General features: G+C 42.2%; 1 protein-coding gene across 2 annotated transcripts in view; it reads left to right on the forward strand.

Moving 5' to 3' along the window:
* LOC133640636 (gastrula zinc finger protein XlCGF57.1-like) overlaps window positions 1–22,670 on the forward strand; it is a 64,491-nt gene extending 41,821 nt beyond the window's left edge. The window contains exons 1-2 of one of the 2 annotated variants that reach the window (XM_062034165.1): window positions 6,735–7,178; window positions 20,420–22,670. In XM_062034165.1, the coding sequence (XP_061890149.1) occupies window positions 7,055–7,178; window positions 20,420–21,945 (1,650 nt within the window). In that variant the 5' untranslated portion in view covers window positions 6,735–7,054 and the 3' untranslated portion in view covers window positions 21,946–22,670. Of the gene's footprint in view, window positions 1–6,734; window positions 7,179–20,419 lie in introns of those variants that run through there. The other variant, XM_062034166.1, reaches the window with a different exon arrangement.

Raw genomic sequence — 22,670 nt, forward strand, 5'->3', positions numbered from 1 at the left:
ACCACTATTTTTAAGAACTGGCTGTTGGCTTGCCTTACACAGTCCTACAGAACATGTGATTTCCTATTCCAGCAGATACTATACTTGAAATTACAACCAACCGAATGTCTGACTGTAGAACATTTTGTCATCTAGTTATCAACAATTGTAGCATCTTTAGTTCATTATCATCCATCATACAGATGTACATACAAATGTGAGTTTTGTGGAAGAAATGTAAGTAATATGAAGGAAGAAAATAAGCTTGATCTCCTCTGTAAAATGATTTTGTGTATAATCTCTCAAATCTCCTGTTTTCATTTTGAAGTTTACACAAAGATGAGGATGAAAGTAAAAAGTGGGACGTGCTTTTGAAGAAGGAATAATTATTTGCAAGTAATTTCTCAGTGTGGTGGTTTTGATAAGACAGAAAATATTGTTTGACTCAGAAATGATTTCAGTCCTTCATGTTGACGTTACCAGTTCACCTCCAAGGACTAGATGTGTCATCACAAGTCCTTCAGCAATGATGCATGTAGATATTATCAATCACAGGGAAGGTTTTTATTATTATTTTTAGGTACTATGCCTCTTCGTTTTATCTGGAAAAGGGCAGGAATAGCCTACATCTTCCTCCAGAAGAGAACATGTCTGTGACCTCTCAGATGATCCAGAAACTGGAACCTCCCACTAGGGGTGTTGCTAAGCATAAAGCTCGACTAGGACACAGCCCCCACTATGACTACTTTGGACCCCTCCAAAACACACACACACACACACACACACACACACACACACACACACACACACACACACACACACACACACACACACACACACACACACACACACACACACAGACACACACACACACACACACACACACATTTGTCTCTGCTTCAAGGGAAATAATATTGAGATGTAGTCTCTTCTCAAGGTTAGGGCTTCAAGGATAGGGCTATCACTTCTGCATTCTGAAGTCCAAATTAGGGCCTCTTCCCAATGAGGAGTGATCCAGCCCACCTGTGAATGTCAAACTAAAGGGCCTTATCTTATTATGTGCTCAAACTGAAATACTGCTATTTACTTAAACTCAGTTCTTCGCTTTCTCCAAGGTGAATATAAACCTTCACCATAAGCAAAACATAAAATGAGTTAATTAGTTCACTTCAGTATCTAATGGTGCATCAGGATTGGTGTTTTGTAGAAAGAATGTTGTTCCTCTTTTGCGTGGGCCTTGTGTGTCCTCACCCAGCCAGTCTCTGGTAAACAATGTCCCATCATGCTGACATCCACTGAATGTGAGGGCTCATAAAACACCACATAAACATACATAGGTCAGCCCCTGGGGTCGACTTCCCAAGGATGCTGAGTGTCTCCTATCTTGGGGAGTTGTGAAGAAGTTGTAACGGACAGGCCACTGACGGCCAAGTGGGGGGGGGGGGGGGTCAGCAACAGGGCCCCAAAATTGTAAACTGACTGACACTGTGTAAGAGAGACATGGCACCATCTGTGTCCTATTTGATACGATGACATACAGCAATTTTCAAGGTCCAACTTTCAGACAAGGGTCGATGACATCAAATGGAAGTATACATCTGACCTGGCTCCTCACAGGAACTGCAGTCTTGTTCTGATACTTTGAATAAAGTTCTCCTAGGACTGTCGATTAGTCCGCCCCTTATACTGGAGCACTTCCAGTGATGCTGGTAACGTGTTACTTAGTAACGCAATGCTCTGATATGACCACCTTTTTCAGTAACAAGTAAAGCGTTACTATTTTCAAACCACTAATCCAAGTTAAAATCTTTGTGTTTGTCCTAAATGAAAACATGCAACATTTACTTTATTCCTGCCTCTCCGGGAGTGATGTCATGCATGAATGTCACGTTGCAGCACGAGGATGTGTCACGTGTAATACATACTAAGCATGTGAGCAGCAATCATGAACATTACAACACAAACCAGAACAAGGTCTGACCTACTATGACAGGTCATGACAGTTATTTGGTTCTAGCTTTGATTTATGGTACTATGTATTATTGTGCCACGTGTGTGTGTGTGTGTGTGTGTGTGTGTGTGTGTGCGTGCGTGCGTGCGTGCGTGCGTGCGTGCGTGCGTGCGTGCGTGTGTGTGTGTGTGTTTTGGTGCAATCATGGTGCTTGTATTGTGAATCTATATCCTGTGATTCCTGGGCCAAACGTTGGCTTACTGATGATGTAATAGCAAAATTCAACATTTTCGTGGTACTTGTTTTGGCTAAAGATTCATCTTCAAGTATTTTTTCTGACGTGTTTATGCTGTATTGCTTTGTTTCTTCTGCCTGTCTCACTTTGCTAGATGCATCATATTCAGACTAATGTCTCGCCTTACATAGAGTGTGTTTACTTTTCCTAACTAAGAGTTTCCTGCTTATCTCCAACCCTTCCCCCATGCATTCCTGAGCTAAGATAAAATGTGTGTGCCTCACCGACACTCTCCTGTAAACAGACAACTTTTGTCTTTTGAAGCCTCAAATAAATACTCAAAAAAAAAAAAGTATTCTCTGAACATTTCTTATTAAATAGATTATTAAATTATAAAACAACAGACATTTTGCTTGTCCTCAAGATGATGTTACATTTTGGATGCATGGCCGACCGTGGAAGTCCTGTGGGGAGTGCTCAGAGAGTATGGGGTATCGGACTGTCTGATTTTGGGGCTCCGCTCCCTGTATGATCAGTGTCAGAGCTTGGTCCGCATTGCCGGCAGTAAGTTGGACCTGTATCTAGTGAGGGTTGGACTCTGCCAAGGCTGCCTTTTGTCACCGATTCTGTTCATAACTTTTATGGACAGAATTTCTAGGCGCAGTCAAGGCGTTGAGGGGATCCGGTTTGGTGGCTGCAGGATTAGGTCTCTGCTTTCTGCAGAGGATGTGGTCCTAATGGCTTCATCTGGCCAGGATCTTCAGCTCTCACTGGATCGGTTCGCAGCCAAGTGTGAAGCGACTGGGATGAGAATAAGCACCTCCAAGTTCGAGTCTATGGTTCTCGCCCGGGAAAGGGTGGAGTGCCATCTCCAATTTGGGGAGGAGATCTTGCCCCATTTGGAGGAGTTTAAGTATCTCGGAGTCCTGTTCACGAGTGAGGGAAGAGTGGATCGTGAGATCAACAGGTGGATCGGTGCGGCATCTTCAGTAATGCGGACGCTGTATCGATCCGTTGTGGTTAAGAAAGAGCTGAGCCGGAAGGCAAAGCTCTCAATTTACCGGTCGATCTTCGTTTCCGTCCTCATCTATGGTCATGAGCTTTGGGTTATGACCGAAAGGACAAAATCACGGGTACAAGCGGCCAAAATGAGTGGGGCTCTCCCTTAGAGATAGGGTGAGAAGCTCTGTCATCCGAGAGGAGCTCAAAGTAAAGCCGCTGCTCTTCCACATCGAGGAGACAGATGAAGTGGTTTGGGCATCTGGTCAGGATGCCACCCAGGCACGTCCGACCGGCAGGAGGCCACGGGGAAGACCCAGGACACTTTGGGAAGACTATGTCTCCCGGCTGGCCTGGGAACGCCTCAGGATCCCCCGGGAGGAGCTGGATGAGGTGGCTGGGAGAGGGAAGTCTGGGCTTCTCTGCTTAGGCTGCTGCCCCCGCGACCCGGCCTCTGATAAGCAGAAGAAAATGGATGAATGGATGGTTGGGCTGCAATGGTTGTGTTCTCTCGGATGCAGAATTGTACACCTTTCCTGATTGTCAGCTCCCAGACAGTGGTCGAGGAGCGCAGGGGAGACATTCCCTCCAGGGCCAATGTATCGTCGGGGGTAACACCCTCCACTTTACCCGGCAGTGGGTCCTACAGTTCCGTTGTTGGATTGGAATGATGACCCAACAGTTGTCGATTCGTTGCAACTCTGTCACTTTATTTATGTTTTCCACGAAGCCAACCGGACATCCACTAAGCTACTAACGCTCCTGCACATTAACTGCTTCCACTCCCTCACCTCACTTGCCCACTCACTTACTCAGTCACTCACCTCACATACTGCCATTCTTAAAGGAGCACACACACTCTGGATGACAAATAAAACACAATTACACTCCAGCATAGTAATAAACATTAACATTTCCATACAGACATACAGTTCCATATACATTCAATATAACTGAAAGGATGCAGCATGACTAGTAGGAGTCAATATAAGGGGAATGCAATAATGTAGCTTGTAGTGTGATGGAAGCAGATCAGAATCATATCCATATTTAAGTGTTACTTCTTTCTAAAACTCCTATAGTCATATTTACATCAGCTAATGTCTCGTGTGGTACAAAGTGCTTGGATTCGAGTGTCCTTGAGTAGACAGGCAGAGCGCTGTTGAGACTGCCATAACATTCCTAAGATAACGAGCACAGGGCAGTGCTGAGCTTGGAGGGACAGGGGGGGACAGAGCTAGACCGATCTGGACCGGGCTGGGGAACGCTGGTATGCTGGATTGGTCTCAGTTTGTCCTCTAAGCTTGGAGAATAAACCACAAAATACCAATTACTGCCTGTTGATTGAATATAAACATCAGCGTATTGCCATAAAAAGAATCTGGGAGAGACTACCAATTTGAAGTCCCCATTGGAGGAATGCTGGTCAACGCAACAAGGGCAAATGCAAGAATGTATCAGTCCATGTGTTTAGTGCACACATTACAGTCGAGCCAAACAGCCCTCAAAAATATTACAATATCCAACACTCAGGCTACAATTTATGAGGAGAACCAATTAGCATTTTAAAGTGTAATGGTAGCTGAGTTCCCTGTAATAACTCCAAACACTCACAGAAAAATACACTCAGTGCATTTTACGCCAAAGTGCAAACAATAACTATTGTCAAGTTGTTGTTTTTTAAGTAAAGAACAATGCTATTAGCTTGAACAGCTTATGCAGTAAATTCGGTAAGTGCATTAAAAACAGTACTCGTTAATTATTTTCATATTTATCTGATTGAAAGTCAAATACGGTTGATATATTTGAAATATCATTCATTAGTTGCCATGTTTTTTGTGTGGGCACCATGAAAATATAAATTTTGAACGGCTCGTTCATGACTTGCCCATCACTATGACTCTTTGGCCCCGCCCCTAAGTGACGCATGCGTGGGGGATATGCGCTTTGCAGCAAAGTAGTGATGGGATCGGCAGTTCTTTTGACTGTACTGAATCACTAGAATCAGTTCCTTAAATTCGTTCAAAAAATTCGTTCACCGAATCACCCCCCCCCCCCCCCCCAAAAAAAAAAATTGGGGGGGGGGGCGTGCGTAGTACAGACAGTACAGTGCAGACATTCGCGCACTGCGTAGGGACTCGCGTTAATCTAACAACAACAACAGTTGCAGTAGAAGTTATAATAATAATAATAATAATATGAATCAGAATTGATCCCCAAGGAGAAATTTATTTTTGTTACAATAACTGTGTAAATAATAGCCTATGTGTGTGTACATACATTAGTTATTATTTTTATTTTAAATCTTCTCAAAACAGCCTGCTTACACTTTACCCCCTGCCCTTTCTTTCTGTCTCCTCTACTAGTCTACTCTCATTTTGTTTTCATGTGGCTTGTTTTCATGGGATCGGCAGTTCTTTTGACGGTACGGATCACTAGAATCAGTGACTGACAGCGCCACACTGTGGCCGCAGTTCAGTACGTGTACCGAATCTCTTCTGCAGTTCTTTTGACGGTACGGATCACTAGAATCAGTGACGGACAGCGCCACACGGTGGCCAGTTCAGTACGTGTACCGAATCACTTCTGCAGCAGCAGTACAGTTTAATTGCAAATCAGCATTATTATAATGATGATGATAGCTACTAAACAACAACAACAACAGTTGCAGTAGAATGGATAATAATAATAATAATAATAATATGAATCAGAATCCCCAAGGAGAAATTTATTTTTGTTACAATAACTGTGTAAATAATAGCCTATGTATGTGTACATACATTAGTTATTATTTTTATTTTAAATTTTGTCAAAACAGCCTGCCCTACACGTGACCCTCCGCCCCCCCCCCCCCTACACGTTACCCTCCCCCCCTCCGCCGCCCCCCCCCCCCCCCCCCTCGCGTCGCTGCTGCTCAGCCTGCACGGATTTTCTTTAACTTTATGTGGCCTAGTCACATCCGTTGTGTCCTTGAGCAAGACACTTCACCCTTGCTCCTGATGGCTGCTGGTTAGCGCCTTGCATGGCAGCTCCCGCCATCAGTGTGGGAATGTGTGTGTGAATGGGTGAATGTGGAAATACTGTCAAAGCGCTTTGAGTACCTTGAAGGTAGAAAAGCGCTATACAAGTATAACCCATTTATCATTTATTTATTTATGTGTTGAGATAATGGGGACGTGTGTTTGTTTTCATGTGGCTTGAGTCAACATTAGCCGTTAGCTTGGAGAATGAATGGAGAACGGATGCCAATGGCATGAAACATATTCCCGCGACGGGGGGAGAATCACTCGCGGCATTGGGGCAAGCTGAGTTTAACGAAATGAATCACTGAGTGATTCATGTCGTTAATCCGCGGTGAACGAATCGTTCGCTCAGTCCCTCCCCCCGCCCTTGGCTGCGTCGTTCGCCGACGTCGAGGGTTCAGTGAGTCACAGAATGCGCCAGTTCCACTCATACCGGCATGGTCGCGGCGGAGCTCAACTGAACTGAGAAAGGAACGAATCAGTTCATGAAGTGATTCGGTTCAGTACGTTCACTCAAAAGATTCGTTCTTTCGAACGAATCGTTCGCGAACGACACAACACTACAGCAAAGTCCTCCTTTACTCCAAAACGCTTCTAAGCCTCGGCACATCTCCTCACATCGCTACTAACTACACTTTATTCATCCTCCGTGTCAGGATAAACTCCACTCGTCTCAGTCAACTTTGGAGATTATTAGGCCCGCTTAGCTTGCTAGTTGTTTTAGCGCGCTAGTTAGCTAAGCGCGCTAGTTAGCTTAGCGTGCTAGTTAGCTTAGCTTGTTAGCTGCTAACAAAGAGACGCGGATTTGATCAACACATCGCTTAGTTAAGATCAAGTGTGAGTGTAAAGTGTTGTGATTGTGTGAAAATGTGCGAAAGAACGATAGCAGAGTACAAAGAGGAACTTTCTCGAACAAAAGAAGAGAACAAAAGACTACGTCAACTACTGGAGGCTGTTTTCAAGAAACATCAAGTTGTGTTACACAGAACAGGTTTGTTTACTTCTTACTCTCACATGTTTACTAAATTTATATTCCATCATTAACATGAACATGACGTGTTAGACTAATTTTGATTAATAGGTGTACTCAGACACATGATTGTTATTGTGTTATTAATGTGATTATCAGACAGCAGTCCTTTCCATTAGATACTGTTCAAATATAGGTGATTTGGCACACTTATAATTAAAATAACAAAAATAATGTTGTTTTTCATCAGATATATGCCAGTATTATATATGTGGATGGGGGCCCTGCTTTGGAAATAATGTGTACCCCTTTCAGAGATCACATTTAGTTCCACTTCAAACATTCACATGATCCACAATGAGATGAGATGGTATAACGTGAACAGTTCTGGAACTTTCTAACTCGGGGGGGAAAAAACGTGATCTTGTTGGAAGCGCGATGTATGAGCAGACGCCGTTTGGGTATAACAAAATGGTGTCTGCCAATGTAGTTTACAATGTCACTACGTCAGTAGTTGTCAAACTTTTTTATTCAAGTAAAGATTGCAATAAGATTATGTGTATTTACATGTCCATGGTTTAATAGTATTGTTGATTTTATGTCTATCCTTCCAGACAGTGGTTTATTTATTTTGTTTCTATCTGCAGTTAAGCCCGATGCTATCACGTTAGCTCCGTAGCTAAAGTGTTTCACCGATGTATTGTCGTGGAGATAAAAGTCACTGTGAATGTCCATTTCGCGTTCTCGACTCTCATTTTCAAGAGGATATAGTATCCGAGGTGGTTTAAAATACAAATCCTTGATCCACAATAGAAAAAGGAGAAAGTGTGGAATCCAATGAACCCTTGTACCTAAGTTACGGTCAGAGCAAAACAAGATACACCCTGCACTGCACTGTAGTCCTTCACTCTCAATTTCCTCATCCACAAATCTTTCATCCTCGCTCAAATTAATGGGGTAATCGTCGCTTTCTCGGTCCGAATCTCTCTCGCTGCATTGTAAACAATGGGGAATTGTGAGGAGTCCTTCCTCTGGTGACGTCACGCTACTTCCGGTACAGGCAAGGCTTTTTTTATCAGCGAGCAAAAGTTGCGAACTTTATCGTCTATGTTCTCTACTAAATCCTTTCAGCAAAAATATGGCAATATCGCGAAATGATCAAGTATGACACATAGAATGAATCTGCTATCCCCGTTTAAATAAAAAACATTCATTTCAGTAGGCCTTTAAACTTTCCTTTGCACAAAAAGAAGCAGAAATGCTAAAACAGCAAGCGGAAATACAAGCTAATCTGCTCCTGTTAAAATCAGCAAAAGCCGCTGAAGCAGCAGCAGCTGAAGCACATGTTTTAGACATATCAGCTCAAGAAGAAAGTGATATCCAAAGAAGCCAATTTGAATTTAATATGCCAGTACTAAGCCCAGTAGAACGCACTAAAGAGTTTGTGGAGCAACTGTCAGAGGCATCTCATGGCCAACACTCACTCCATTCTTGAAATCAGCCAATACTGACTGACCTCTTCCTCAGCGCGCCAGCAGACAATGGACAACGATGAAGATGTTAAGGTCAACACAACGGCTAATAAACAAGAGATGGATAATGTAAAGTACCTTCACAAGGAATGATGCAACTCAAAGGATAGATTCTTCATATCCAAAATCATTCCACCATACCCAGCCTCATCACTTTTCCGCACAAGGAGCAACTTCCTTCGACAATCGTTGTGCATCAGACCTGGCTAAATATCTACTGCATAAAGAGATGGTTAGCTCTGGTCTTCTCAAGTTTGATGACCAACCACAAAATGACTGTGCCTGGAAGGCATCATTCATCGGCTCCACAAGGGACCTGCACGCGAGGAATTGGATATGCTGGCTAAATGGCTTGGACCTCAATCAGCAGAACAAGCTAAGAGATTAAGAGTTGTGTACATACATAATGCAGAAGCTGGGGTCGAAATAGTGTGGCAGAGGCTAGAGGAGTCATACGGTGCACCTGAAATAATTGAGCATGCTTTACTTAAAAAACTTGAGAACTTCCCAAATATCTCAAACACAGACAACCAAAGACTGAGAGAGTTCGGGGACCTTCTTCTTGAGTTGGACGCAGCAAAGTCAAATGAACTCTTACCCGGTCTTCTTCATCTTGACACAGCTCATGGCATTAGTCCCATCCTGATCAAGCTACCATATCGTCTCCAAGAAAAATGGGTTAGTGCAGGCTCAGCATACAAAAGGGACAAAAAGGTGGCTTATCCACCATTTCACTTCTTTGTGAACTTCATTATGGAAGAAGCTAGGATCCGCAATGATCCCAGCTTTGCATGTGTCACCAGTGGTAGCGTAACTAATGCTAGACAAGAACGACTTCAACCGAATTACAGGACACCAGTGTCCGTAAAGAAAACTGAAGTGGCGACAGTACTTGAAGCTAAGTACAACTTCCAAGAAAATAAATCTGAAGACCCAGATAAAATATGTCCTATCCACAATAAGCCTCACCCTCTACGTAAATGCCGTGGCTTCCGAAACAAACCACTCGAAGAAAGAAAGGCTTATCTGAAAGAGTGAAGTGAAGTGAATTACATTCATATAGCGCTTTTTCTCAAGTGACTCAAAGCGCTTTACATAGTGAAACCCAATATCTAAGTTACATTTAAATCAGTGTGGGTGGCACTGGGAGCAGGTGGGTAAAGTGTCTTGCCCAAGGACACAACGGCAGTGACTAGGATGGCGGAAGCCGGGATCGAACCTGCAACCCTCAAGTTGCTGGCACAGCCGCTCTACCAATCAAGCTGTACCGCAACACAACTGTTATCGATGTTGCACAGCTACGAGACACATGGCGAAGGATTGTGAAAAAGCCTTGCAATGTAAAGAGTGTGACAGCACTAGGCACATAACAGCGCTTCACCCTGGTCCACCACCAACAACAGAGAACTCCCCAGTGAAGGAAGATCAAGGCGGGGAGAATAATGTAATATTAATAAAATAATAGTAATAGAATAATCTCATCCCATCAGTGACATCAAAGTGTACTGAGATCTATGGCAATTCAGTGACTCCAAAATCCTGTTCCAAAATGTGTTTAGTCAGAGCATACCCTGCTGGCCAAAGAGAGAAGGCTGTCAAAATGTTTGCAGTCCTGGATGAGCAAAGTAACCGATCCCTAGCTAAAACAGATTTCTTCAATCTCTTCGGCATCAAATCAGATTCAGCACCATGCACACTGAGGACATGTTCTGGAGTAATGGAGACAGCAGGAAGACGTGCATGCAACTTCATTATAGAGTCATTGGACATGCAAACCACAGTACCTCTCCCCACACTTATAGAATGCGACATGATGCCCGATGACAGATCGGCGATCCCATCACCAGAGATTATTCAGCATCATCCTCATCTAGCTCCACTGGCAGGAAAGATATCAACAGTTGACCCCAATGCAGCAATTTTGCTTTTACTCGGAAGAGATATCATCCAAGTGCATAAAGTAAGGGAGCAGTACAATGGACCTGACGAGGCACCTTATCCACAACGTCTTGACCTAGGGTGGGTCATAGTCGGGGAAGTATGTCTTAGAGGAGCTCATAAGCCAGCAAACATCAACGTCTTCAGGACGAATAGAAACATTTCTAAGTCCATGTTCTCTGTCGGTGAAAAGTTCAGCAGCCCTAATCCGTGCCATGGTCTGCAACCCCCCAAACATCTGGGGGAGATGGACAACCTCGGCAGCCAAGTTTTTGAAAAAGCTAAGAATGATAATAAACCAGGTTTGTCTCCTGATGGTCAAGCATTCCTTGACATTATGAACAGAGAAGTATACAAAGATGAGTCAAAGACTTGGGTTGCCCCGTTACCCTTTCGATCACCCCGTCGCCACCTCTCAAACAATCGGGAGCAAGCATCAAAGCGTCGTTCATCCCTTTATCATACGCAGAAGAGAGGCGTCATATCTGCACCGCCAGGAGACTTCAATGTGAAAGACATCCACTCAAGACAATGGCGGAAAGTCCAACTTCTCTCTGATAGATTCTGGAAGCGATGGAAACAAGAATACCTGTCAACCATACAACCTAGGAAAAAATGGTATGCAGAAAGGCCTAACCTGCAAGTTGGAGACCTAGTACTACTGAAAGACGGCCAGGTGAGAAGAAATGAATGGCCCACTGGACTCATCGTCAAGTCTATCAACAGCCATGACAACAAATAAAGAAAAGTATCAATCAATCAATCAATTTTTATTTATATAACCCTAAATCACAAGTGTCTCAAAGGGCTGTACAAGCCACAACGACATCCTCGGTACAGAGCCCACATACGGGCAAGGAAAAACTCACCCCAGTGGGACGTCGGTGAATGACTATGAGAAACCTTGGAGAGGACCGCATATGTGGGTAACCCCCCCCCCCCCCCCCCCCCCCCCCCCCCTCTAGGGGAGACCGAAAGCAACGGATGTCGAGTGGGTCTGACATAACATTGTGAAAGTCCAGTCCACAGTGGATCCAACACATCAGCGGGAGTCCAGTCCACAGCGGGGCCAACAGGAAACCATCCCGAGCGGAGACGGGTCAGCAGCGCAGAGATGTCCCCAACCGATGCACAGGCTAGTGGTCCACCCGGGGTCCCGACTCTGGACAGCCAGCACTTCATCCATGGCCACCGGACCTATGCAACTCCCCCTCGCAAGGGACAGGGGAGAAGAGGAGAGAAGAAAAGAAACGGCAGATCAACTGGTCTAAAAAAGGGGGGTCTATTTAAAGGCTAGATTATACAAATGAGTTTTAAGATGGGACTTAAATGCTTCTACTGAGGTAGCATCTCTAACTGTTACCGGGAGGGCATTCCAGAGTACTGGAGCCGGTTGTATAGAAAACGCTCTATAGCCCGCAGACTTTTTTTTGGCTCTGGGAATCACTAATAAGCCGGAGTTCTTTGAACGCAGATTTCTTGTCGGGACATATGGTACAATACAATCGGCGAGATAGGCTGGAGCTAAACCGTGTAGTATTTTATACGTAAGTAGTAAAACCTTAAAGTCACATCTTAAGTGCACAGGAAGCCAGTGCAAGTGAGCCAGTATAGGCGTAATATGATCAAACTTTCTTGTTTTTGTCAAAAGCCTTGCAGCCGCATTTTGTACCAACTGTAATCTTTTAATGCTAGACATAGGGAGACCCGAAAATAATACGTTACAGTAATCGAGACGAGACGTAACGAACGCATGAATAATGATCTCAGCGTCGCTAGTGGACAAGATGGAACGAATTTTAGCGATATTACGGAGATGAAAGAAGGCCGTTTTAGTAACACTCTTAATGTGTGACTCAAACGAGAGTGTTGGGTCGAAGATAATACCCAGATTCTTTACCGAGTCGCCTTGTTTAATTGTTTGGTTGTCAAATGTTAAAGGCCTACTGAAATGAATTTTTTTTATTCAAACGGGGATAGCAGATCTATTCTATGTGTCATACTTGATCATTTCGCGATATTGCCATATTTTTGCTGAAAGGATTTAGTATAGAACAACGACGATAAAGATTGCAACATTTGGTATCTGATAAAAAAAGGCTTGCCCCTACCGGAAGTAGCGTGACGTAGTCAGTTGAACATATACGCAAAGTTCCCTATTGTTTACAATGATGGCCGCATGAAGTGAGAGAGATTCGGACCGAGAAAGCGACAATTTCCCCATTAATTTGAGCGAGGATGAAAGATTTGTGGATGAGTAAAGTGCAAGTGAAGGACTAGTGGGGAGTTGAAGCTATTCAGATAGGGAAGATGCTGTGAGAGCCGGGGGTGACCTGATATTCAGCTGGGAATGACTACAACAGTAAATAAACACAAGACATATATATACTCTATTAGCCACAACACAACCAGGCTTATATTTAATATGCCACAAATTAATCCTGCATAAAAACACCTGCGTGTTTGTTACGCTAGCTCCTAGCTCCTCTGCTAGCTCCTAGCTCCATAGAACACGCCAATACAATTCAAACACCTGATCAACACACACAATCACTCAGCCCAAAAGACCGTTCACCTAACCCAAGGTTCATAAAGCTTATATATTTTTAAAAAGTTACGTACGTGACGCGCACATACGGTCAAGCTATCAAATGTTTAGCAGCCAAGGCTGCATACTCACGGTACCTGATATTCAGCTGGGAATGACTACAACAGTAAATAAACACAAGACATATATATACTCTATTAGCCACAACACAACCAGGCTTATATTTAATATGCCACAAATTAATCCTGCATAATAACACCTGCGTGTTTGTTATGCTAGCTCCTAGCTCCTATGCTAGCTCCTAGCTCCATAGAACACGCCAATACAATTCAAACACCTGATCAACACACACAATCACTCAGCCCAAAAGACCGTTCACCTAACCCAAGGTTCATAAAGCTTATATATTTTAAAAAAGTTACGTACATACGCAAAAAAAAGTTGCGCACATACGGTCAAGCGATCAAATGTTTAGAAGCCAAAGCTGCATACTCACAGTAGCACGTCTGCGTCTTTGTCATCCAAATCAAAGTAATCCTGGTAAGAGTCTGTGTTGTCCCAGTTCTCTACAGGCGTCTGTGTATCGAAGTCAAAAGTCCTCCTGGTTAGAGTCTCTGTTATCCGAGTTCTTCCATCTTGACTGCATCTTCCGGGAATGTAAACAAAGAAGCGCCGGCTGTGTACTGTTGTTGCTGACTACGTTCGAAAAATACGTCCATTTCGCACCGACAACTTTCTTCTTTGCTTGCTCAGCTTCCTTCTCCATAATGCAATGAACATGATTGCAACAGATTCACGAACACAGATGTCCAGAATACTGTGGAATTATGAAATGAAAACAGAGCTTTTTCGTATTGGCTTCAATGTGGAAGGCATATCCGTGTTCCCCGGGTTACGTCACGCGCATACGGCATCCTCAGAGGCGTTTCGAACCGGAAGTTTAGCGGCAAATTTAAAATGTCACTTTATAAGTTAACCCGGCCGTATTGGCATGTGTTATAATGTTAAGATTTCATCATTGATATATAAACTATCAGACTGCGTGGTCGGTAGTAGTGGGTTTCAGTAGGCCTTTAAGGTGGTATTATTAAATAGATGTTGGTGTCTAGCAGGACCGATAATCAGCATTTCCGTTTTCTTAGCGTTGAGTTGCAAAAAGTTAGCGGACATCGATTGTTTAATTTCATTAAGACACGCCTCCAGCTGACTACAGTCCGGCGTGTTGGTCAGCTTTAGGGGCATGTAGAGTTGAGTGTCATCAGCATAACAGTGAAAGCTAACACCGTACTTGCGTATGCTGTCACCCAGCGGCAGCATGTAAATACTAAAGAGTGCAGGGCCAAGAACCGAACCCTGGGGAACTCCGCACGTTACCTTGACATAGTCCGAGGTCACATTGTTATGGGAGACGCACTGCATCCTGTCAGTAAGATAAGAGTTAAACCAAGACAAGGCTAAGTCTGACATACCAATACGTGTTTTGATACGCTCTAATAAAATATTATGATCGACGGTATCGAAAGCGGCGCTAAGATCAAGAAGCAGCAACATAGATGACGCATCAGAATCCATCGTTAGCAATAGATCATTAGTCATTTTTGCGAGGGCTGTCTCCGTAGAGTGATTTGCCCTGAAACCGGATTGAAAATGTTCACAGAGATTGTTAGTCACTAAGTGTTCATTTAGCTGCTGTGCAACAATTTTTTCGAGAATTTTGGAAATAAACGGAAGGTGGGAGACCGGTCGGTAGTTTACCATGAGGTCAGGATCGAGGTTAGGTCTTTTGAGCAGAGGATGAATAACCGCTTTTTTGAATGCTAGGGGAACAGTGCCGGAGGAAAGTGATACGTTTATAATATTTAACACTGATGGACCTAATAATACAAACAGTTCCTTGATAAGTTTCCCAGGAAGTGGGTCAAGTAAACATGTTGTTTGTTTTATCCCACTTACACGCTGTAATAATTCCTCTAATGTTATTTCATCAAAAATAGAGAGACTATTTTGGAGGGCAGTGTCCGTCGTATATACAGTCGTATTTGTGTTAATAGAACCCAGTTGTAGCTGGGATGCGTTGTCTTTAATCTCCTTTCTAATGAGTTCAATTTTCTTATTAAAGAAATTCATAAAATCATCTGCCGAGTGGGTGGAGCTACTGGGAGGAGTCCCTTGTTGGGTTAGCGATGCTACTGTACTAAACAGAAATTTAGGATCGTTTTTGTTGAGGCGGATGTGATTTGAGTAGTATTTAGCTTTAGCTAAGGTAAGCATGCGTTTATAAGTTATTAAACTATCACTCCATGCTTGATGGAAAACCTCAAGTTTAGTCGCGCGCCATTTGCGTTCCAGTTTTCTACATGATAATTTATGAGCTCTAATTTCTTCTGTAAACCATGGGGTGCGCCTTTTAGGGGCCCTTTTTTGCTTTAGCGGTGCTATACTATCAATAATTTCGCGCAAGGCATCGTCAAAGTTGTTAGTGAGGTTATCAATAGAGCCGACATAATTTGGGAATGGTGCCATTACCGAAGGCAGTAGGTCAGCAAGAGTCATCGTTGTGGCAGCATTAATGTTGCGGCCGCTATAGCAGTTATTATTATTATTAGCTTGTTGACAATGAGTCAAAACTTCAAATTTTATAAGGTAATGATCGGACATTACTTTAGTATATGGAAGTATCATAACTTTGGAGGTGGTGACACCCCTGACAAGCACTAGATCTTTTGTATTACCGTTGCGATGCGTGGGTTCATGTATTATTTGTGTAAGTCCACAGCTATCAATTATGGTTTGGAGCGCCACGCACTGAGGGTCCGATGGGGTATTCATATGGATATTAAAGTCCCCCATTATGATTATATTGTCGGCGTGCGTCACTAGATCGGCAACAAACTCTGAGAATTCACTGATAAAGTCCGAATAGGGCCCAGGGGGGCGGTAGATAACAGCCAGGTCGAGAGGTAGCGGTGTGACAGACCTCATAGTAAGCACCTCAAACGATTTATATTTATTATTTAGGTTAGGGGTAAGGTTGAAATTTTCATTGTATATTAGTGCGACACCCCCTCCCCTTTTAAGAGGACGGGCAACATGCGCATTCGTATAGTTAGGAGGAGATGCCTCATTGAGCGCAAAAAATTTGTCTGGTTTGAGCCAGGTTTCGCTAAGACCAATGACGTTAAGATTGTTGTCTCTAATGACCTCATTAACCAATAACGCCTTGGGAGACAATGATCTTATGTTTAAAAAGCCCATATTATAGGTATTGGGCTGTTTTGACGGGTTTTTGTTAAGATTATCCGTAGTGGCAATATTAACAATGTTGCGTTTATTATGCGTAGTGCACTTTAAATAGTTTCGACCATATCTAGGAATTGATATGACGGGAATTTTCCGATTGTTTGCTTGGTGCTGCAATAGACTGGACATATCATAATTTGCCACCTCAGTAGAATGCATGTCCACCTCTGACACAAACACAACAGAAAAAACATTATGTGAATTGTGTATTATTCTAAGAGAATTGCTATGCGTACATGGATTATCCAGCCTGGCGTTGGCTAGTTCTAGCTTAACTGACTCCTCACCCGGACTAACAGACATTGTAATTGCCTGTGACCGGGCTTGCTCTAGTGTAGTCAGTCAAGTGAGACTTAAATAGTAGTCTATGTTTCTAGACAGGATGATGGCGCCTTCCTGGTTAGGGTGAAGGCCGTCTCTCATCAGCAAGCCTGGTTTGCCCCAGAAAGAGGGCCAGTTATCAATAAACGTTAGTCCCTGTTGCCTACAGTAGCTAGTCAGCCACTTGTTAAGAGAGACTAATCTGCTATATCTCTCATCATTGCCTCTCGCAGGCAGGGGGCCAGAGACAATTACTCGATGCCTGGACATCTTTCTGGCGAGATCACAAGTCCTGGCTATGTTTCTCTTTGTAATCTCTGACTGTCTCATTCTAGTGTCATTGGAGCCAACGTGTACAACTATATTCGCATAATTAGTGGTGCGATTAGCCTGTCGTACGTGTTTACTAGGCCTGTTGCGAGTTAGCTCCCTAAGATTAGCTTCAATGTCAGGTGCTCTGGCCCCGGGGATACACTTTATTGTGGCTGGTTTGCTAAGCTTTATGTTTCGGGTGATGGAGTCCCCTATGACTAAGGTGTGGTGCCCGGTAGACTGGGGTGTAGGACTAGCTAAAGAGCTAAATCTATTATGCGTCTCAACCGGTACACCGTAGCTTGTAGGCCGCTTAGGACTGCTACAAGCTGGGCTAGTTAGCTCGCTACAGCTAACGCTAGCAGATGTGTCCGCAACATCTAAAGTTACGACATTACTCTGCTCTAACTGGCGGACACGGCCCTCTAGCAGAGCCAACCTCTCCGTGAGTATGGTGCAAGACGCGCAGGAAGCCATTACTCACAGTGTTTTCTGTCACCGAGTGAAGTTCCTGCTGTCCTCAGGGAAGTGGTCGCGGTCTGCGGGAGTAGCTTCCTACTGACCGGCGCTGCCTTTCTCCGCGCTAGCTTAGCAGCTAGCTAGCTGAGGAAAGGGTGGTGGGACAGAGATCGGGTGATTTGCAAGTTAAATAGTACCACTAAATATGTTTGAGAAGTGATAAAGAAAGCTGTAGAACAATTAAAAGCACACAGATAGAGCGATACTTAGCTTTTTCGCAACAGCGAACAGACGGCGAGCAGTCACGCATGGTGAACCGGAACCGGAAGTATTCCGGTTCCGGTTCAAGTAGACGTCAAGATCATCCGACAAGGTACTCCAAGAATCTACACTAGACCTGTATCAGAGGTCGTGTTGCTCCTTCGTAAAGAGACTGTATAGTGGTATAAAACATTATACCAGGTGGGGAGTGTTGTGCCCGTTTGATTGAGGACTATTACTGACACCTTGTGTCGATGGGAAATGCTGCGCGTCATTAGTTTTGGCACTTCCGGTTTACGACGTTAGTCCAGTTTATGAGACAATGAGAGTCAGACAAGTTGTGTTAGCTCTTACAAGCCTTGGAAAAGATAAGTCTTTTTACAATAAAAAATAAAAGTCCAGTGCAAGACAAAGCAAGATCAACAACAATAAAGAGCCTAAATGGATTCATCTGCTTTGGAACTTTATTAGAACGTCCTGGATTGGTTGTTAGCTGTCTGCCAAGCTGTACAACCTCAACACATATAGTGAGGGCAGAACAACATACACACAAACATTATTATAGGACATACACACAAACATTATTGTAGGACATACACACAATAAACATGATTACAGGATATACAAACAATAAACATTATTATAAACAAACATTATTTTCTTTCGAGGCAGGGGCTCCAAAGCATCAATGCATATATGTATATATATATATATATATATATATATATATATATATATATATATATATATATATATATATATATATGGATGCTGTATCGGGACAGATCCATTAAGAGTTAGAGCAGAAATATGTCATGTCAAACATATAACACCTTTATGACATGAAAAAAACACAATTAAATCATGGCGTTTACTTTTTGATATTAATATAAAACTCAAAGCAGTTTGGCTAATGAAGATGAAGTCTAATAAACAAGCTTTGTTCTTCTCCAACAACGCCTCCTTGTAGTTTAGTGCAACAGTTTGGCCAACAAAAATAAAGACTAGTGACACCTCTCACTTCGAATACACAATCTTCACAGCCGGCGTTCAATTCAATGAGATGACAAAACATTTTAGCTAGTATTGATGTTAATTGAACACTGATACAGTTTGCAGTTAAATAAAGGAGAAGTGAACATCCCAGTAAAAAAAAACAAAAAAACTTTATAAACAAGTTGTGACAACGTTCACGACACATCACCTGCTGCATGTTTCCTCACCTCATTAACTCTCAGTCACAGCAGCTGATGGACAATGTATTGAGAAAATAAAAGCAACATCAAATAGTTTTTTCCTTCGCTGTATACTTTTAGTGTGGGAACAAGTGTCTCCAATATTGTCCACACCTGTCTCCATCTAAACACAGCAGTGCGCTCTTAAACATACGACGGGAAGCGAGGGAAAATTACATTAACCCAAGCGCTTGGCTCCGTTTACTCCGAGGGCAAATCACCGTACCAAAGTCCGTGTAGCTTTTCCGCCATGATTATCAAGCCAAACAACGCTAGTGCGCATGTGCCTGACTTTGTGTTGCCTAAAATGTATTAATAAATGACAATTTGCTGTAATTGAAACCATTTACGTACCACTTACCGTCGGGAAATTCCCAAAGTCGTGTGGACAATGCTGAAGAAACAAGTTTAGGCTGAACTGCACCAATTTTGTGAAGAGGAGTGGTCAAAAATTCAAGCAGAAGCTTGTGGATGGCTACCAAAAGCGCCTTATTGCAGTGAAACTTGCCAAGGGACATGTAAGCAAATATTAACATTGCTGTATGTATACTTTTGACCCAGCACATTTGCTCACATTTTCAGTAGACCCAAAATAAATTCATAAAAGAAGCAAACTTCATGAATGTTTTTAGTGACCAACAAGTATGTGCTCCAATCACTCTATCACAAAAAAATAAGAATTGTAGAAATGATTGGAAACTCAAGACAGCCATGACATTATGTTCTTTACAAGTGTATGTAAACTTTTGATCGTGAATGTATATATGCATGTGTATATGTATATATATCCATCCATCCATCCATTTTCTACCGCTTATCCCTTTTGGAGTCGCGGGGGGTGCTGGAGCCTATCTCAGCTACAATGGGGTGTAAGGCGGGGTATGTATATATATATATATATATATATATATATATATACTGTATATTTATGTATATATGTTCAGTTTAACAGTCCAGTTGTGATTGACTGAATGTCCTGAGAATTATACTGGACATTCTTTTGTAATTGCCACAAAATAACATGTAGTATTTTGTTAATTTCTTGCCAAAGATATTTTTATTTTATAGATATTTTCAAAGCAGAATATTGTCCTTAGGGCCCTCTGGCACCTCATGGGGGACCCGTAAAATCTGTGCCTCTTAAGACGTCACTGTTGGCTTGGTACGCTCATGTTACTTCTCAACTAGTCAAAGTTGATGCTAATCGACCTGTTTCTTCTCCTTTTTACTGAATGTGAAAGCAAAAGTGAGTCCACAAATAACCGAATCGTAAAGCAGAATCGAAAATGAAATCTGAATTGGTAAAATCTTATCTATTTCGATCCCAGCATGTGTTTGTCTTCTTGTGTCCTGCAGACGTCTGTGAAAAATATCGTCCACCTGAGCAGCAGGAGGGGTCCTCCAGTATGGAGCAGAAGAGGTCACAGCACCTCCACGTGAAAGAAGAGGAGCCACAGCCCCCCCACTTTAAAGATGAAGAGGAAGAGTCACAGACTCCTCACATTGAGAATATACAGTCCCTTCACGTAAAAGAGGAACCGGAGGATCCGCAGCCCTCATACGTCAAAGAGGAAGAAAAACAGTGGCTGTCCCCCCACTTCATAGAGGAAGACAAGAGACACCTCATCAGTGTGAAGAGTGAAGATGATGAGGTCAAAGGTGAGAGTGAGGAGAAGAGAGAGGCGGAGCCTCCAAGCAGCAGCTCAACTCAACACATGACAACAGAAGCTGATGGAGACCACTGTGGAGGATCACAAGCAGACAAGCTCTTAGCTCCACTATCAGATAGTGAGGACACAACGTCACACTCTCCTGACACTGATGATGAAGACTCTAAAGATGATAAGACATGTCACACTGACAACACACACTTCACATGTTCTCACTGTGACAAAACTTTTAATGACCGTTGTCGTCTAAAAATACACATGAGAACACACACTGGAGAAAAAACTTTATGTTCAATCTGCGGTAAAGATTTTACTCATAGGTACAATTTGAAAATACACATGAGAAAACACACTGGAGAAAAACCTTTTTCATGTTCAATCTGCGTTAAAGATTTTACTCATAGGTACAATTTGAAAACACACATGAGAATACACACTGGAGAAAAACCTTTTTTATGTTCAATCTGCGGTAAAGATTTTACTCTTAGGCACGATTTGAAAAGACACATGAGAAAACACACTGGAGAAAAACCTTTTTCCTGCTCAGAATGTGGTGAAGATTTTACTCAAAGCAACAATTTGAAAAGACACATGAGAATACACACTGGAGAAAAACCTTTTTCCTGCTCAGAATGTGGTGAAGATTTTACTCAAAGCTACAATTTGAAAACACACATGAGAAAACACACTGGAAAAAAACCTTTTTCATGTTCAATCTGCGGTAAAGATTTTACTCAAAGGGACAATTTGAAAAGACACATGAGAAAACACACTGGAGAAAAACCTTTTTCCTGCTCAGAATGTGGTAAAAGTTTTGCAGTAAATCAAAGTTTAAAAGAACACATGAGAATACACACTGGTGAAAAACCTTTTTCGTGTTCAGTCTGCAGTAAAGATTTTACTCACAGTTCCAGTTTCAACGCACACATGAGAATACACACTGGAGAAAAACCTTTTTCCTGCTCAGAATGTGGTAAAAGTTTTGTAACAAATGTAAGTTTAAAAGTACACGTGAGAACACACACTGGTGAAAAACCATACTCCTGTTCAAGCTGCAACAAAAGCTTCCGTTACCTAAACACTCTTACAGCACACATGAGAGCACACACAGGAGAGAAAGTGTTGAGTTGCAGTGTGTGTGGTGAAAGATTCTCTTCTAAGTACCAGTGTAAGAAACACAAGTGTGCTGGTGAGAACAGCAGCAGTAAATGAAGATGCAGGATTTAAAATCAACTTTCTAACAACATCAGCACATATAACATGTGTGACATCATTGTTGTGTGTGTAACACAATCTTGTTAATATGATTCTAACATTTATAGATTAGACACTTCAGATTAGTGCTTTTATTTCAGTCAAGTACATGCGTTAATATACACATTTGTGTACTTTAAAATGAACAGAACGATTTGACTGAAAAGGTGAGAATAAACAGTACATCAAATATGTTACATACAATAAACATTTTAAGTGTAGATATTCATAGTTCACTTTTATACTTATTCATAATAGTGTTTTATATATGTATTTTGAAATAATGAAGGGTTACATATTTTATTTTCTAATTGTAGATGATTCCATAGATGAACTCCTTTATAAGATATACATATTTGTTTTACATGTGTTCATACCTTTGCTTTTGAGTACACATAAATCCCTCTTAGTTCATATTTACTGGTTCACATCTGAAACATCTTCTGGACCACTTCTGGAAGCATATTATTATTTACTTTATACATCATTTGAGCAGTTGTGTTTTATACAAGACACATTTACTTTTAAAATGTGTGACTTTTTGAATAATTTGTTGGGTCTCTATAATCCATTCTATTAATTATCTTTATTACTCTCTTGTGTAATATGAATATTGTTGTGTGATTGTTTTATATGTATGTCCCCAGACCTTTATGCAATAAACAATGTATGCTTCAACTAAA

The sequence above is a fragment of the Entelurus aequoreus genome, linkage group LG23 (assembly GCF_033978785.1).
Source record: "Entelurus aequoreus isolate RoL-2023_Sb linkage group LG23, RoL_Eaeq_v1.1, whole genome shotgun sequence".
NCBI lineage: Eukaryota > Metazoa > Chordata > Actinopteri > Syngnathiformes > Syngnathidae > Entelurus > Entelurus aequoreus.